We start from the raw sequence: 18,462 nt of genomic DNA, 5'->3' as shown, positions 1-18,462 counted from the left end.
TTTAAAGAGACGTGTGTTCTCGTTTTGCATGTTGGAGCTCCCCTTTAAGTATATACTTAATCATTTATCATATAGTATATTGTTTTCATCCCTACTGTGCTTCATCCTAAACTACATGTACCTACGTACATTGCCTGCGTAACCATATATCGGTTACAATCCTACTACGTATCTTTTCTACCCTTTTTTCCTGCCACTTTAGAGGGACATATGTCCTGAAAATGCCTGAATTGAATGTCAATTGGCCTAAACAATGCATTACACTACTAACATGATTTTTCAACTATTCCAAAGATTTTTTTTACTGAATTTTTATACAATAATTTTGTTTCACATTGAATTTAAGTACACTTAATTATAAACACAGAATGTTTTTTAATGTAATTGTCAGCAAATTTGAAGTAAAAAAAAAAAGATCACCAAATTTTTATGCAAACAATTAATTCAGTCCAAAAAAAAGCTTTTATAATAGAGACACAAATTAACCTCCATAAATCTCTATTTGTAAACACTAACCACACATAGCTTGTCACAATTTAGCGCAACTAACTTCTTATTGCTTCTTACATTTTTGCTGCGTCTTTTCTTCTTCCTTTTCGTCCCCTGACTTGCAGTCGTCCAGTCCCGGCACAGGAGAGTGCCTGCTACAAGAACCACTGTACGAGAACACCGTCTCTAAAAGGCCCTCTTCTCTCGCCCATTCTTCTTCTACCACCAAAACTGCTCTAAGTCACTACCAAACACCTGTTTCTAACGTCTCCTCTAAGATTCTAACCCATACTAAAATGCAACCTGTTATTAAGGTGACTGAAATACCCTGACTGGGCACAAATAATGTTGGATTGGTTGTTTTCTTAGCAGTTTGTATTGACTAAAACTGTTTTCCAATTAGCTGAAGGGGAAGAAAGGAACCACGTCCAACAGCTCAGCATCCAAACAAAAGGCTGATCCAAAAAATCTACAAAAGAAGAACGGCCTTACCGACGTGAATGGGACTGCATCTCTCAGACGTAACACCTCAAGTAAGGAACACTTCATTAGATGTAAGAAACCGAATACATTTTTTTGATCATATATTAAATATATTAGGTGTATAAGGACCCAACAAAGGTAAAAGCCACTTTCACTACAAAATGTGGACACAGAAATTCTGGCTTTAGGTTTTGGACCAAAGATTGGAGGACATCCTATCTTTAGTCATTTCTGACGACAAAAGTGGCTTCATTAAGAATCGGTGCTCCTATTTTGCAGGCTTTTACCATCTTCTACAAACCCCGTTCCCATATGAGTTGGGAAACTGTGTTAGATGTAAATATAAACAGAATATGATGATTTGCAAATCCTTTTCAACCCATATTCAGTTGAATGCACTACAAAGACAAGATATTTGATGTTCAAACTCACAAACTTAGTTTTTTTTTTTGCAAATAATAATTAACTTAGAACTTCATGGCTGCAACACGTGCAAAGTAGTTGGGAAAGGGCATGTTCACCACTGTGTTACATCACTTTTTCTTTTAACAACACTCAATAAACGTTTGGGAACTGAGGAAACTAATTGTTGAAGCTTTGAAAGTGGAATTCTTTCCCATTCTTGTTTTATGTAGAGCTTCATTCGTTCAACAGTCCAGGGTCACTGCTGTCGTATTTTACGCTTCATAATGCGCCACACATTTTCGATAGGAGACAAGTCTGGATTGCAGGCGGGCCAGGAAAAAACTTGCACTCTTTTTTTTATGAAACCACGCTGTTGTAACACGTGCTGAATGTGGCTTGGCATTGTCTTGGTGAAATAAGCAGGGGCGTCCATGAAAAAGACGGAGCTTCGATGGCAGCATATGTTTTTCCAAATCCTGTATGTACCGTTCAGCATTAATATTGCCTTCACAGATGTGTAAGTTACCCATGCCTTGGGCTTTAATGCACCCCCCTACCATCACAGATGCTGGCTTTTAAACTTTGCGTCGATAACACTCTGCATGATTCGCTTCCCCTTTGGTCCGAATGACACAATGTCGAATATTTCCAAAAACAATTTCAAATGTGGACTCGTCCGACCACAGAACACTTTTCCACTTTCCATCAATCCATTTTAGATAATCTCGGGCCCAGAGAAGCCGGCGGCGTTTCTGGATGCTGTTGATATATGTCTTTCGCTTTGCATCATAGAGCTTTTAGTTGCACTTACAGATGTAGCAACAAACTGTATTTAGTGACAGTGGTTTTCTGAAGTGTTCCTGAGCCCATGTGGTGATACCCTTTAAAGATTGATGTCGGTTTTTGATACAGTGGGATCGAAGGTCACGGTCATTCAATGTTGGTTTTTGGCCATGCCGCTGACGTGGAGTGATTTCTCCTGATTCTCTGAACCTTTTGATGATATTATGGACCGTAGATGTCAAAATCCCTAAATTACTTGCAATTGCACTTTGAGAAACGTTGTTCTTAAACTGTTTGACAATTTGCTCACGCAGTTGTGGACAAAGGGATGTACCTCGCCCCATCCTTTCTTGTGAAAGAATGAGCATTTTTTGGGAAGCTGTTTTTATTCCCAATCATGGCACCCACCTGTTCCCAAATAGCCTGCACACCTGTGGGATGTTCCAAATAAGTGTTTGATGAGCATTCCTTAACTTAATCAGTATTTATTGCCATCTTTCCCAACTTCTTTCTTGTCTTTGTAGCATATTCAACTGAATATGGGTTGAAAATGATTTGCAAATAATTGTTTTCCGTTTATATTTACATCTAACACAATTTCACAACTCATCTAGAAACGAGGTTTGTACCTCCTGTCCAGTGGAACCACGGTGTGTGTTCTCGCCCTAGACACAAAGAAGGTGTTTGATTGGATAGAATTTATTCACGATTCTGTATACATTTTACTATCGCCTTATGTAAACATTATCGCTTCAGTCCTCACCAACTCGCAGACATCACAACCCTTTATTTGGCACCAAGGACCCAGACAACGTTTCCCTCTCAGCCCCTTACTGTTTGACTTAACCATGGAACATTTGGCGAATGTTCTGCAGCTGCGGAAGTATTATTGGTACATGGAGGACTAAGTGAAGTGAAGTGAATTCTATTTATATAGCGCTTTTCTCAAGGGACTCAAAGTGCTTTACATAGTGAAACCCAATATCTAAGTTACATTTAAACCAGTGTGGGTGGCACTGGGAGCAGGTGGGTAAAGTGTCTTGCCCAAGGACACAACAGCAGTGACTAGGATGGGGGAGCGGGGATCGAACCTGGAACCCTCAGGTTTCTGGCACGGCCCCTCTACTAACCGAGCTATACCGAATTGAGTGGAACACAAAGTCGCTTGATATGCAGATGACCTTTTGAGTTTTATTTAATATGCAGATACTTAACTACCCACCTTGTCGTCCTTACTAATCCATTTTGGACATTTTTTGGGCTATAAATTACATTTGAATAAATCTGATTTTTTTTTCTGTCAAATATTCCTTTCAATATTGTGGAAAATAAATTTATTTACTTAAGCTTATAGTTGCAAGAAAGAATATATTTTTTTTTTCAAAGAAAAGTTCCTTACTCAATCAAACCAAACATAGAACGCTTCTCCACCAATTTGATTGGTTGAATCAATTCAATTAAAAAGACTTTGTGTCCGAAATATTTGTACATTTTTAAATCTGTCCCAATTTTCATTTCAAAGTTTTTCATTGATATGCTAGATTCTGTTATATAATTGTATAAATTATGTTATATATTTGTGTAAATGGTAAATAAAAACACAAAAAAAAATGATTTTAAAATGCTTTTCAACCTGTATTCAATTGAATAGACTGCAAAGACAAGTTACTTAACGTTCGAACTGGAAGACGTTATTTTTTTGCAAATATTAGCTCATTTGGAATTTGATGCCTGCTACAGGCTGGCACAAGTGGCAAAGAAGACTGACAAAGTTGAGGAATGCTCATCAAACGCTTATTAGGAATATCCCACCGGTGAACAGGCTAATTGGGAACAGGTGGGTGCCATGTTTGGGTATAAAAGTAGCTTCCATGAAATGCTCAGTCATTCACAAACAAGGATGGGGCGAGGGCCACAACTTTGTGAACAAATGCGTGAGTAAATTGTCCAACAGTTTAATAACAACATTTCTCAACAAGCTATTGCAAGGGATTTAGGGGATTTCTCCATCTACGGTCTGTAATATCATCAAAAGGTTCAGAGAATCTGGAGAATTCACTGCACGTAACATTGAATGCCTGTGACCTTGGAGCCTTCATTTTGAACTGCATCAAAAACCGACATCAGTGTGTAAAGGATATCACCACATGGGCTCAGGAACACTTCAGAAAACCAATGTCAGTAACTACAGTTGGTCGCTACATCTGTAAGTCCAAGTTAAAACTCTACTATGCAAAGCGAAAGCCATTTATCAACAACACCCAGAAACGCCGCCGACATTGCTAGGCCCAAGCTCATCAAAAATGGACTTATGCAAAGTAGAAAAGTGTTCTGTGGTCTGACGAGTCCACATTTCAAATTGTTTTTTGAAACTGAACAGTGTGTCCGTCAAAACAAAGAAGAAAATAACCATCCGGATTGTTCTAGGTGCAAAGTTGAAAAGCCAGCATCTGTGATTATATGGGGGTGTATTAGTGCCCAAGGTATGGGTAACTTACACATCTGTGAAGGCACCGTTAATGCTGAAAGGTACATATAAGTTTTGCAGCAACATATGTTGCCATCCAAGCAACGTTATCATGGACGTCCCTGCTTATTTCAGCAAGACAATGCCAAGCCACGTGTTATAACAACTTGGCTTCGTAGTAAAAGAGTGCGGGTACTAGACTGGCCTCCCATTAAATATGTGTGGCGCATTATGAAGCTTATAATACCACAACAAAGACCCAAACTGTTTAACAACTTAAGCTGTACATCAAGCAAGAATGGGAAAGAATTCCACCTGAAAAGCTTCAAAAATTGGTCTCCTCAGTTCCCTAATGTTAACTGAGTGTTGTTAAAAGGAAAAGCCATGTAACACAGTGGTAAAAATGCCCCTCAGACAACTTTTTTGCAATGTGTTGCTGCCGTTTAATTGTAAGTTAATGAACATTTGTAAAAAAAGAAAAAAGTTTCTCAATTCGAACATTAAATATCTTGTCTTTGCAGTCTATTCAATTGAATATAAGTTGAAAAGGATTTGCAAATCATTGTATTCTGTTTTTATTTACGAATTACACAACGTGCCAACTTCACTGGTTTTGGGATTTGTACATGAAAGCTTGCAGAGATTGTGAATCACATAAATCTAAGGAAAAGTGAAAGCATCACTTACACAATATGGCTGTAATGGGACAGACCCATAAGCAACTTAATGTTAGACAAAATGAATTAACGATGTAATGAGAAAATTTGTTTCATTAATTTAAACCATGGGTGTCAAACTCTGGCCCGCGGGCCAAATTAACATTACAGCTGGCCCGCCGTTATTACACAGCAGCGGTGCTGCTAGGGATTTTGGGCCCGAAGAAAAGAATCTTTACAGGGTCCCCAACACATAATTTCATATGATTTCATCATCATTAGGGGCCTCTCTGGGCCCCCCTCCATCATGGGCCCCTAGAATCCGTCTCCTTTACCCCCCCTTTTCGGCACCCCTGGCTGTAACACCGCAATTTCTCACACTTGCCAATCCTCCCGAAATTCAGTGCCCCTCCCGAAAATCTCCCGGGGCAAGCAAGTATTCTCCCGATTTTCACCCGGACAACAATATTGAGGGTGTGCCTTAAAGGCACTGCCTTTAGCATTCAACCTGTCGTCACGTCCGCATTTCCTCCATACAAACAGCGTGCAGGCCCACTCGCATAATATATGCGGCTGTTACACACTCATAAGTGAATGCAAGGCATACTTGGTCAACAGCCATACAGGTCACACTGAGGGTGGCCGTATAAAAAACCTTAACACTGTTACAAATACGCGCCACACTGTGAACTCGCACCAAACAAGAATGACAAACACATTTCGGGAGAACATCCGCAACATAACACAACATAAACACAACAGAACAAATACCCAGAACCCCTTGCAGCACTAACTCTTTCGGGACGCTGCAATAGATTTTGATATTTACCTCAGAAGGCTGCAAATAGAAGAGGCATTAAATTTGTATTTAAATTTATTTGATATGCCATTGATATTTTTTAATTATTGTTATTTGAAACTCGATTTTGCATGTCACTATAAAGTTACTGTATATAAGCCTTGCATGTTCAATGTTCAATGCAAAACTTGTTTGGGTCCCTATTAAAAGGTTACTTTGTTCAACCTTGGCCCGCGGCTTTGTTCAGTTTTAAATTTTGGCCCACTCCGTATTTGAGTTTGACACCCCTGATGTAAACAGTGCTGATTCTGGCTTATAAGCCTTTGAAAAGTAATTGAATAAAGTGCACAATTAAAATAAATCCGCCTTAGCCAGATAGTTTAAGGTCTGTCTTCCGACAAGTGAACACTCAATTAAAGCTTGGGCCATTTGACGACTTCATCGATTAGTTTTTCCAAAATGATCGCGTCCTCACTTGTCTTCCAGGGACAGAGCACGTCAAATACGGCAAAAAGCGTGTGGAGGCGGATGCCAAGCGACTGCAGACCAAGGAAGATGAATTGATGAAGAAGAAACATGAGATCCGGAACCATCTGGCCAGTTTAAAGCAGGAGAGGAAGGACCTGCGTGATACTCTTGAAGGGACGTCAGGTAAAAAAAAAAAAAAAAACATTAAAATATTTATTTGTGAATGATGGCATTGTGTCAGATTTTCCGCGGGTTAAGTTTCATCTACTATGGACTGGACTCACAATATTATGTTAGATCCACTATGGACTGGACTCTCATAATATTATGTTAGATCCACTATGGACTGGACTCTCAATATTATGTTAGATCCACTATTGACTAGACTCTCACTATTATGTTAGATGCACTATGGACTGGACTCTCACTATTATGTTAGATCCACTATGGACTGGACTCTCACTATTATGTTAGATCCACTATTGACTGGACTCACATTATTATGTTAGATCCACTATGGACTGGACTCTCACTATTATATTAGATCTACTATGGACTGGACTCTCGCTATCATGTTAGATCCACCATGGACTGGACTCTCACACTATTATGTTAGATCCACAATGGACTGGACTCTCAGTATTATGTTAGATCCACTATGGACTGGACTCTCATAATATTATGTTAGATCCACTATGGACTGGACTCTCACTATTATGTTAGATCCACTATGGACTGGACTCTCACAATATTATGTTAGATCAACTATGGACTGGACACTCACTATTATGTTAGATCCACTATGGACTGGACTCTCACTATTATGTTAGAGCCACTATGGACTGGATTGCACTATTATGTTAGATCCACTATGGACTGGACTCTCACTATTATGTTAGATCCACTATGGACTGGACTCTCACTATTATGTTAGAGCCACTATGGACTGGACTCACACTATTATGTTAGACCCACTATGGACTGGACTCTCACAATATTATGTTAGATCCACTATGGACTGGACTCTCACTATTATGTTAGAGCCACTATGGCCTGGACTCTCACAATATTATGTTAGACCCACTATGGACTGGACTCTCACAATATTATGTTAGATCTACTATGGACTGGACTCTCACTATTATGTTAGATCCACTATGGACTGGACTCTCACAATATTATGTTAGATCCACTATGGACTGGATTCTCTCACTATTATGTTAGATCCACTAAGGACTGGACTCACAATATTATGTTAGATCCTCTATGGACTGGACTCTCATAATATTATGTTAGATCCACTATGGACTGGACTCTCACTATTATGTTAGACCCACTATGGACTGGACTCTGACATTATTATGTTAGATCCACTATGGACTGGACTCTCACACTGTTATGTTAGACCCACTATGGACGGGACTCTCACAATATTATGTTAGATCCACTATGGACTGGACTCTCACTATTATATTAGATCCACTATTGACTAGACTCTCACTATTATGTTAGATCCACTATGGACTGGACTCTCACTATTATGTTAGATCCACTATGGACTGGACTCTCTCACTATTATGTTAGATCCACTAAGGACTGGACTCACAATATTATGTTACACCCACTATGGACTGGACTCTCACAATATAATGTTAGATCCACTATGGACTGGACTCTCACACTATTCTGTTAGACCCACTATGGACGGGACTCTCACAATATTATGTTAGATCCACTATGGACTGGACTCTCACAATATTATGTTAGATCCACTATGGACTGGATTCTCACAAAATTATGTTAGATCCACTAAGGACTGGACTCTCACTATTATGTTAGAGCCACTATGGACTGGACTCTCACTATTATGTTAGATCCACTATGGACTGGACTCTCACAATATTATGTTAGATCCACAATGGACTGGACTCTCAGTATTATGTTAGATCCACTATGGACTGGACTCTCATAATATTATGTTAGATCCACTATGGACTGGACTCTCACACTATTCTGTTAGACCCACTATGGACTGAACTCTCACATTATTATGTTAGATCCACTATGGACTGGACTCTCATAATATTATGTTAGATCCACTATGGACTGGACTCTCACTATTATGTTAGACCCACTATGGACTGGACTCTCACATTATTATGTTAGACCCACTATGGACTGGATTCTCTCACTATTATGTTAGATCCACTAAGGACTGGACTCACAATATTATGTTAGATCCACTATGGACTGGACTCTCACAATATTATGTTAGATCCACTATGGACTGGACTCTCACACTATTCTGTTAGACCCACTATGGACTGGACTCTCACATTATTATGTTAGATCCACTATGGACTGGACTCTCATAATATTATGTTAGATCCACTATGGACTGGACTCTCACTATTATGTTATACCCACTATGGACTGGACTCTCACATTATTATGTTAGATCCACTATGGACTGGACTCTCATAATATTATGTTAGATCCACTATGGACTGGACTCTCACTATTATGTTAGACCCACTATGGACTGGACTCTCACATTATTATGTTAGATCCACTATGGACTGGACTCTCACACTGTTATGTTAGACCCACTATGGACGGGACTCTCACAATATTATGTTAGATCCACTATGGACTGGACTCTCACTATTATATTAGATCCACTATTGACTAGACTCTCACTATTATGTTAGGTCCACTATGGACTGGACTCTCACTATTATGTTGGATCCACTATGGACTGGACTCTCACTATTATGTTAGATCCACTATGGACTGGACTCTCACAATATTATGTTAGATCCACTATTGACTGGACTCTCACTATTATGTTAGATCCACTATGGACTGGACTCTCACTATTATATTAGATCCACTATGGACTGGACTCTCGCTATTATGTTAGATCCACTATGGACTGGACTCTCGCTATTATGTTAGATCCACTATGGACTGGACTCTCACAATATTATGTTAGATCCACCATGGACTGGACTCTCACAATATTATGTTAGATCCACAATGGACTGGACTCTCAGTATTATGTTAGATCCACTATGGACTGGACTCTCATAATATTATGTTAGATCCACTATGGACTGGACTCTCACTATTATGTTAGATCCACTATGGACTGGACTCTCACAATATTATGTTAGATCCACTATGGACTGAACACTCACTATTATGTTAGATCCACTATGGGCTGGAATCTCACTATTATGTTAGAGCCACTATGGACTGGACTCGCACTATTATGTTAGATCCACTATGGACTGGACTCTCACTATTATGTTAGGTCCACTATGGACTGGACTCTCACTATTATGTTAGAGCCACTATGGACTGGACTCGCATTATTATGTTAGATCCACTATGGCCTGGACTCTCACAATATTATGTTAGACCCACTATGGACTGGACTCTCACAATATTATGTTAGATCCACAATGGAATGGACTCTCAGTATTATGTTAGATCCACTATGGACTGGACTCTCACTATTATGTTAGATCCACTATGGACTGGACTCTCACAATATTATGTTAGATCCACTATGGACTGGACACTCACTATTATGTTAGATCCACTATGGGCTGGACTCTCACTATTATGTTAGAGCCACTATGGACTGGACTCGCACTATTATGTTAGATCCACTATGGACTGGATTCTCACTATTATGTTGGATCCACTATGGACTGGACTCTCACTATTATGTTAGAGCCACTATGGACTGGACTCGCACTATTATGTTAGATCCACTATGGCCTGGACTCTCACAATATTATGTTAGACCCACTATGGACTGGACTCTCACTGTTATGTTAGATCCACTATGGACTGGACTCTCACAATTTTATGTTAGATCCACTATGGACTGGATTCTCTCACTATTATGTTAGATCCACTAAGGACTGGACTCACAATATTATGTTACACCCACTATGGACTGGACTCTCACAATATAATGTTAGATCCACTATGGACTGGACTCTCACACTATTCTGTTAGACCCACTATGGACGGGACTCTCACAATATTATGTTAGATCCACTATGGACTGGACTCTCACAATATTATGTTAGATCCACTATGGACTGGATTCTCACAAAATTATGTTAGATCCACTAAGGACTGGACTCTCACTATTATGTTAGAGCCACTATGGACTGGACTCTCACTATTATGTTAGATCCACTATGGACTGGACTCTCACAATATTATGTTAGATCCACAATGGACTGGACTCTCAGTATTATGTTAGATCCACTATGGACTGGACTCTCATAATATTATGTTAGATCCACTATGGACTGGACTCTCACTATTATGTTAGATGCACTATGGACTGGACTCTCACAATATTATGTTAGATCAACTATGGACTGGACACTCACTATTATGTTGGATCCACTATGGACTGGACTCTCACTATTATGTTAGAGCCACTATGGATTGGACTCGCACTATTATGTTAGATCCACTGTGGACTGGACTCTCACTATTATGTTAGATCCACTATGGACTGGACTCTCACTATTATGTTAGAGTCACTATGGACTGGACTCACACTATTATGTTAGACCCACTATGGACTGGATTCTCTCACTATTATGTTAGATCCACTAAGGACTGGACTCACAATATTATGTTAGATCCACTATGGACTGGACTCTCACAATATTATATTAGATCCACTATGGACTGGACTCTCACACTATTCTGTTAGACCCACTATGGACTGGACTCTCACATTATTATGTTAGATCCACTATGGACTGGACTCTCACACTGTTATGTTAGACCCACTATGGACGGGACTCTCACAATATTATGTTAGATCCACTATGGACTGGACTCTCACTATTATGTTAGATCCACTATTGACTAGACTCTCACTATTATGTTAGATCCACTATGGACTTGACTCTCACTATTATGTTAGATCCACTATGGACTGGACTCTCACTATTATATTAGATCCACTATGGACTGGACTCTCACAATATTATGTTAGATCCACTATTGACTGGACTCTCACTATTATGTTAGATCCACTATGGACTGGACTCTCACTATTATATTAGATCCACTATGGACTGGACTCTCGCTATTATGTTAGATCCACTATGGACTGGACTCTCGCTATTATGTTAGATCCACTATGGACTGGACTCTCACAATATTATGTTAGATCCACCATGGACTGGACTCTCACACTATTATGTTAGATCCACAATGGACTGGACTCTCAGTATTATGTTAGATCCACTATGGACTGGACTCTCATAATATTATGTTAGATCCACTATGGACTGGACTCTCACTATTATGTTAGATCCACTATGGACTGGACTCTCACAATATTATGTTAGATCAACTATGGACTGGACACTCACTATTATGTTAGATCCACTATGGACTGGACTCTCACTATTATGTTAGAGCCACTATGGACTGGACTCGCACTATTATGTTAGATCCACTATGGACTGGACTCTCACTATTATGTTAGATCCACTATGGACTGGACTCTCACTATTATGTTAGAGCCACTATGGACTGGACTCACACTATTATGTTAGACCCACTATGGACTGGACTCTCACAATATTATGTTAGATCCACTATGGACTGGACTCTCACTATTATGTTAGAGCCACTATGGCCTGGACTCTCACAATATTATGTTAGACCCACTATGGACTGGACTCTCACAATATTATGTTAGATCTACTATGGACTGGACTCTCACTATTATGTTAGATCCACTATGGACTGGACTCTCACAATATTATGTTAGATCCACTATGGACTGGATTATCTCACTATTATGTTAGATCCACTAAGGACTGGACTCACAATATTATGTTAGATCCACTATGGACTGGACTCTCATAATATTATGTTAGATCCACTATGGACTGGACTCTCACTATTATGTTAGACCCACTATGGACTGGACTCTCACATTATTATGTTAGATCCACTATGGACTGGACTCTCACACTGTTATGTTAGACCCACTATGGACGGGACTCTCACAATATTATGTTAGATCCACTATGGACTGGACTCTCACTATTATATTAGATCCACTATTGACTAGACTCTCACTATTATGTTAGATCCACTATGGACTGGACTCTCACTATTATGTTAGATCCACTATGGACTGGACTCTCTCACTATTATGTTAGATCCACTAAGGACTGGACTCACAATATTATGTTACACCCACTATGGACTGGACTCTCACAATATAATGTTAGATCCACTATGGACTGGACTCTCACACTATTCTGTTAGACCCACTATGGACGGGACTCTCACAATATTATGTTAGATCCACTATGGACTGGACTCTCACAATATTATGTTAGATCCACTATGGACTGGATTCTCACAAAATTATGTTAGATCCACTAAGGACTGGACTCTCACTATTATGTTAGAGCCACTATGGACTGGACTCTCACTATTATGTTAGATCCACTATGGACTGGACTCTCACAATATTATGTTAGATCCACAATGGACTGGACTCTCAGTATTATGTTAGATCCACTATGGACTGGACTCTCATAATATTATGTTAGATCCACTATGGACTGGACTCTCACACTATTCTGTTAGACCCACTATGGACTGGACTCTCACATTATTATGTTAGATCCACTATGGACTGGACTCTCATAATATTATGTTAGATCCACTATGGACTGGACTCTCACTATTATGTTAGACCCACTATGGACTGGACTCTCACATTATTATGTTAGACCCACTATGGACTGGATTCTCTCACTATTATGTTAGATCCACTAAGGACTGGACTCACAATATTATGTTAGATCCACTATGGACTGGACTCTCACAATATTATGTTAGATCCACTATGGACTGGACTCTCACACTATTCTGTTAGACCCACTATGGACTGGACTCTCACATTATTATGTTAGATCCACTATGGACTGGACTCTCATAATATTATCTTAGATCCACTATGGACTGGACTCTCACTATTATGTTAGACCCACTATGGACTGGACTCTCACATTATTATGTTAGATCCACTATGGACTGGACTCTCATAATATTATGTTAGATCCACTATGGACTGGACTCTCACTATTATGTTAGACCCACTATGGACTGGACTCTCACATTATTATGTTAGATCCACTATGGACTGGACTCTCACACTGTTATGTTAGACCCACTATGGACGGGACTCTCACAATATTATGTTAGATCCACTATGGACTGGACTCTCACTATTATATTAGATCCACTATTGACTAGACTCTCACTATTATGTTAGGTCCACTATGGACTGGACTCTCACTATTATGTTGGATCCACTATGGACTGGACTCTCACTATTATGTTAGATCCACTATGGACTGGACTCTCACAATATTATGTTAGATCCACTATTGACTGGACTCTCACTATTATGTTAGATCCACTATGGACTGGACTCTCACTATTATATTAGATCCACTATGGACTGGACTCTCGCTATTATGTTAGATCCACTATGGACTGGACTCTCGCTATTATGTTAGATCCACTATGGACTGGACTCTCACAATATTATGTTAGATCCACCATGGACTGGACTCTCACAATATTATGTTAGATCCACAATGGACTGGACTCTCAGTATTATGTTAGATCCACTATGGACTGGACTCTCATAATATTATGTTAGATCCACTATGGACTGGACTCTCACTATTATGTTAGATCCACTATGGACTGGACTCTCACAATATTATGTTAGATCCACTATGGACTGAACACTCACTATTATGTTAGATCCACTATGGGCTGGAATCTCACTATTATGTTAGAGCCACTATGGACTGGACTCGCACTATTATGTTAGATCCACTATGGACTGGACTCTCACTATTATGTTAGGTCCACTATGGACTGGACTCTCACTATTATGTTAGAGCCACTATGGACTGGACTCGCATTATTATGTTAGATCCACTATGGCCTGGACTCTCACAATATTATGTTAGACCCACTATGGACTGGACTCTCACAATATTATGTTAGATCCACAATGGAATGGACTCTCAGTATTATGTTAGATCCACTATGGACTGGACTCTCACTATTATGTTAGATCCACTATGGACTGGACTCTCACAATATTATGTTAGATCCACTATGGACTGGACACTCACTATTATGTTAGATCCACTATGGGCTGGACTCTCACTATTATGTTAGAGCCACTATGGACTGGACTCGCACTATTATGTTAGATCCACTATGGACTGGATTCTCACTATTATGTTAGATCCACTATGGACTGGACTCTCACTATTATGTTAGAGCCACTATGGACTGGACTCGCACTATTATGTTAGATCCATTATGGCCTGGACTCTCACAATATTATGTTAGACCCACTATGGACTGGACTCTCACTGTTATGTTAGATCCACTATGGACTGGACTCTCACAATTTTATGTTAGATCCACTAAGGACTGGATTCTCTCACTATTATGTTAGATCCACTAAGGACTGGACTCACAATATTATGTTACACCCACTATGGACTGGACTCTCACAATATAATGTTAGATCCACTATGGACTGGACTCTCACACTATTCTGTTAGACCCACTATGGACGGGACTCTCACAATATTATGTTAGATCCACTATGGACTGGACCCTCACAATATTATGTTAGATCCACTATGGACTGGATTCTCACAAAATTATGTTAGATCCACTAAGGACTGGACTCTCACTATTATGTTAGAGCCACTATGGACTGGACTCTCACTATTATGTTAGATCCACTATGGACTGGACTCTCACAATATTATGTTAGATCCACAATGGACTGGACTCTCAGTATTATGTTAGATCCACTATGGACTGGACTCTCATAATATTATGTTAGATCCACTATGGACTGGACTCTCACTATTATGTTAGATGCACTATGGACTGGACTCTCACAATATTATGTTAGATCAACTATGGACTGGACACTCACTATTATGTTAGATCCACTATGGACTGGACTCTCACTATTATGTTAGAGCCACTATGGATTGGACTCGCACTATTATGTTAGATCCACTGTGGACTGGACTCTCACTATTATGTTAGATCCACTATGGACTGGACTCTCACTATTATGTTAGAGCCACTATGGACTGGACTCACACTATTATGTTAGACCCACTATGGACTGGATTCTCTCACTATTATGTTAGATCCACTAAGGACTGGACTCACAATATTATGTTAGATCCACTATGGACTGGACTCTCACAATATTATGTTAGATCCACTATGGACTGGACTCTCACACTATTCTGTTAGACCCACTATGGACTGGACTCTCACATTATTATGTTAGATCCACTATGGACTGGACTCTCACACTGTTATGTTAGACCCACTATGGACGGGACTCTCACAATATTATGTTAGATCCACTATGGACTGGACTCTCACTATTATGTTAGATCCACTATTGACTAGACTCTCACTATTATGTTAGATCCACTATGGACTTGACTCTCACTATTATGTTAGATCCACTATGGACTGGACTCTCACTATTATATTAGATCCACTATGGACTGGACTCTCACAATATTATGTTAGATCCACTATTGACTGGACTCTCACTATTATGTTAGATCCACTATGGACTGGACTGTCACTATTATATTAGATCCACTATGGACTGGACTCTCGCTATTATGTTAGATCCACTATGGACTGGACTCTCGCTATTATGTTAGATCCACTATGGACTGGACTCTCACAATATTATGTTAGATCCACCATGGACTGGACTCTCACAATATTATGTTAGATCCACAATGGACTGGACTCTCAGTATTATGTTAGATCCACAATGGACTGGACTCTCAGTATTATGTTAGATCCACTATGGACTGGACTCTCACTATTATGTTAGAGCCACTATGGACTGGACTCGCATTATTATGTTAGATCCACTATGGCCTGGACTCTCACAATATTATGTTAGACCCACTATGGACTGGACTCTCACAATATTATGTTAGATCCACAATGGGCTGGACTCTCAGTATTATGTTAGATCCACTATGGACTGGACTCTCATAATGTTATGTTAGATCCACTATGGACTGGACTCTCACTATTATGTTAGATCCACTATGGACTGGACTCTCACAATATTATGTTAGGTCCACTATGGACTGGACACTCACTATTATGTTAGATCCACTATGGGCTGGACTCTCACTATTATGTTAGAGCCACTATGGACTGGACTCGCACTATTATGTTAGATCCACTATGGACTGGACTCTCACTATTATGTTAGATCCACTATGGACTGGACTCTCACAATTATGTTAGAGCCACTATGGACTGGACTCGCACTATTATGTTAGATCCACTATGGCCTGGAATCTCACAATATTATGTTAGACCCACTATGGACTGGACTCTCACTATTATGTTGGATCCACTATGGACTGGACTCTCACAATTTTATGTTAGATCCACTATGGACTGGATTCTCTCACTATTATGTTAGATCCACTAAGGACTGGACTCACAATATTATGTTACACCCACTATGGACTGGACTCTCACAATATTATGTTAGATCCACTATGGACTGGACTCTCACACTATTCTGTTAGACCCACTATGGACGGGACTCTCACAATATTATGTTAGATCCACTATGGACTGGACTCTCACAATATTATGTTAGATCCACTATGGACTGGATTCTCACAAAATTATGTTAGATCCACTAAGGACTGGACTCTCACTATTATGTTAGAGCCACTATGGACTGGACTCTCACTATTATGTTAGATCCACTATGGACTGGACTCTCACACTATTATGTTAGAGCCACTATGGACTGGACTCTCACAATATTATGTTAGATCCACAATGGACTGGACTCTCACTATTATGTTAGAGCCACAATGGACTGGACTCTCACAATATTATGTTAGATCCACAATGGACTGGACTCTCACAAAATTATGTTAGATCCACTATGGACTGGACTCTCACAATATTATGTTAGACCCACTATGGACTGGACTCTCACTATTATGTTAGATCCACTATGGACTGGACTCTCATAATATTATGTTAGATCCACTATGGACTGGACTCTCACTATTATGTTAGATCCACTATGGACTGGACTTTCACAATATAATGTTAGATCCACTATGGACTGGACTCTCACTATTATGTTAGATCCACTATGGACTGGACTCTCACTATTATGTTAGATCCACTATGGACTGGACTCTCATAATATTATGTTAGATCCACTATGGACTGGACTCTCACTATTATGTTCGATCCACTATGGACTGGACTTTCACAATATAATGTTAGATCCACTATGGACTGGACTCTCACAATATTATGTTAGATCCACTATGGACTGGACTCACAATATTATGTTAGACCCACTATGGACTGGACTCTCACTATTATGTTAGATCCACTATGGACTGGACTCTCATAATATTATGTTAGATCCACTATGGACTGGACTCTCACTATTATGTTAGATCCACTATGGACTGGACTTTCACAATATAATGTTAGATCCACTATGGGCTGGACTCTCACTATTATGTTAGAGCCACTATGGACTGGACTCGCACTATTATGTTAGATCCACTATGGACTGGACTCTCACTATTATGTTGGATCCACTATGGACTGGACTCTCACTATTATGTTAGAGCCACTATGGACTGGACTCGCACTATTATGTTAGATCCACTATGGCCTGGACTCTCACAATATTATGTTAGACCCACTATGGACTGGACTCTCACAATATTATGTTAGATCCACAATGG

The 18,462-nt window shown here is 39.6% G+C and overlaps 1 protein-coding gene across 3 annotated transcripts in view; it reads left to right on the top strand.

The window, feature by feature from the left end:
• afap1 (actin filament associated protein 1) overlaps positions 1–18,462 on the top strand; it is a 172,695-nt gene that overhangs the window by 121,406 nt on the left and 32,827 nt on the right. For 2 of the 3 annotated variants that reach the window (XM_061913920.1, XM_061913921.1), the window contains exons 13-15: positions 615–803; positions 893–1,022; positions 6,569–6,733. In XM_061913920.1, the coding sequence (XP_061769904.1) occupies positions 615–803; positions 893–1,022; positions 6,569–6,733 (484 nt within the window). The remainder of the gene's footprint in view (positions 1–614; positions 804–892; positions 1,023–6,568; positions 6,734–18,462) is intronic. The other variant, XM_061913922.1, reaches the window with a different exon arrangement.

Source organism: Nerophis ophidion, linkage group LG10 (genome assembly GCF_033978795.1).
Source record: "Nerophis ophidion isolate RoL-2023_Sa linkage group LG10, RoL_Noph_v1.0, whole genome shotgun sequence".
Lineage (NCBI taxonomy): Eukaryota > Metazoa > Chordata > Actinopteri > Syngnathiformes > Syngnathidae > Nerophis > Nerophis ophidion.
This window is presented reverse-complemented; position numbering and strand designations above follow the sequence as displayed.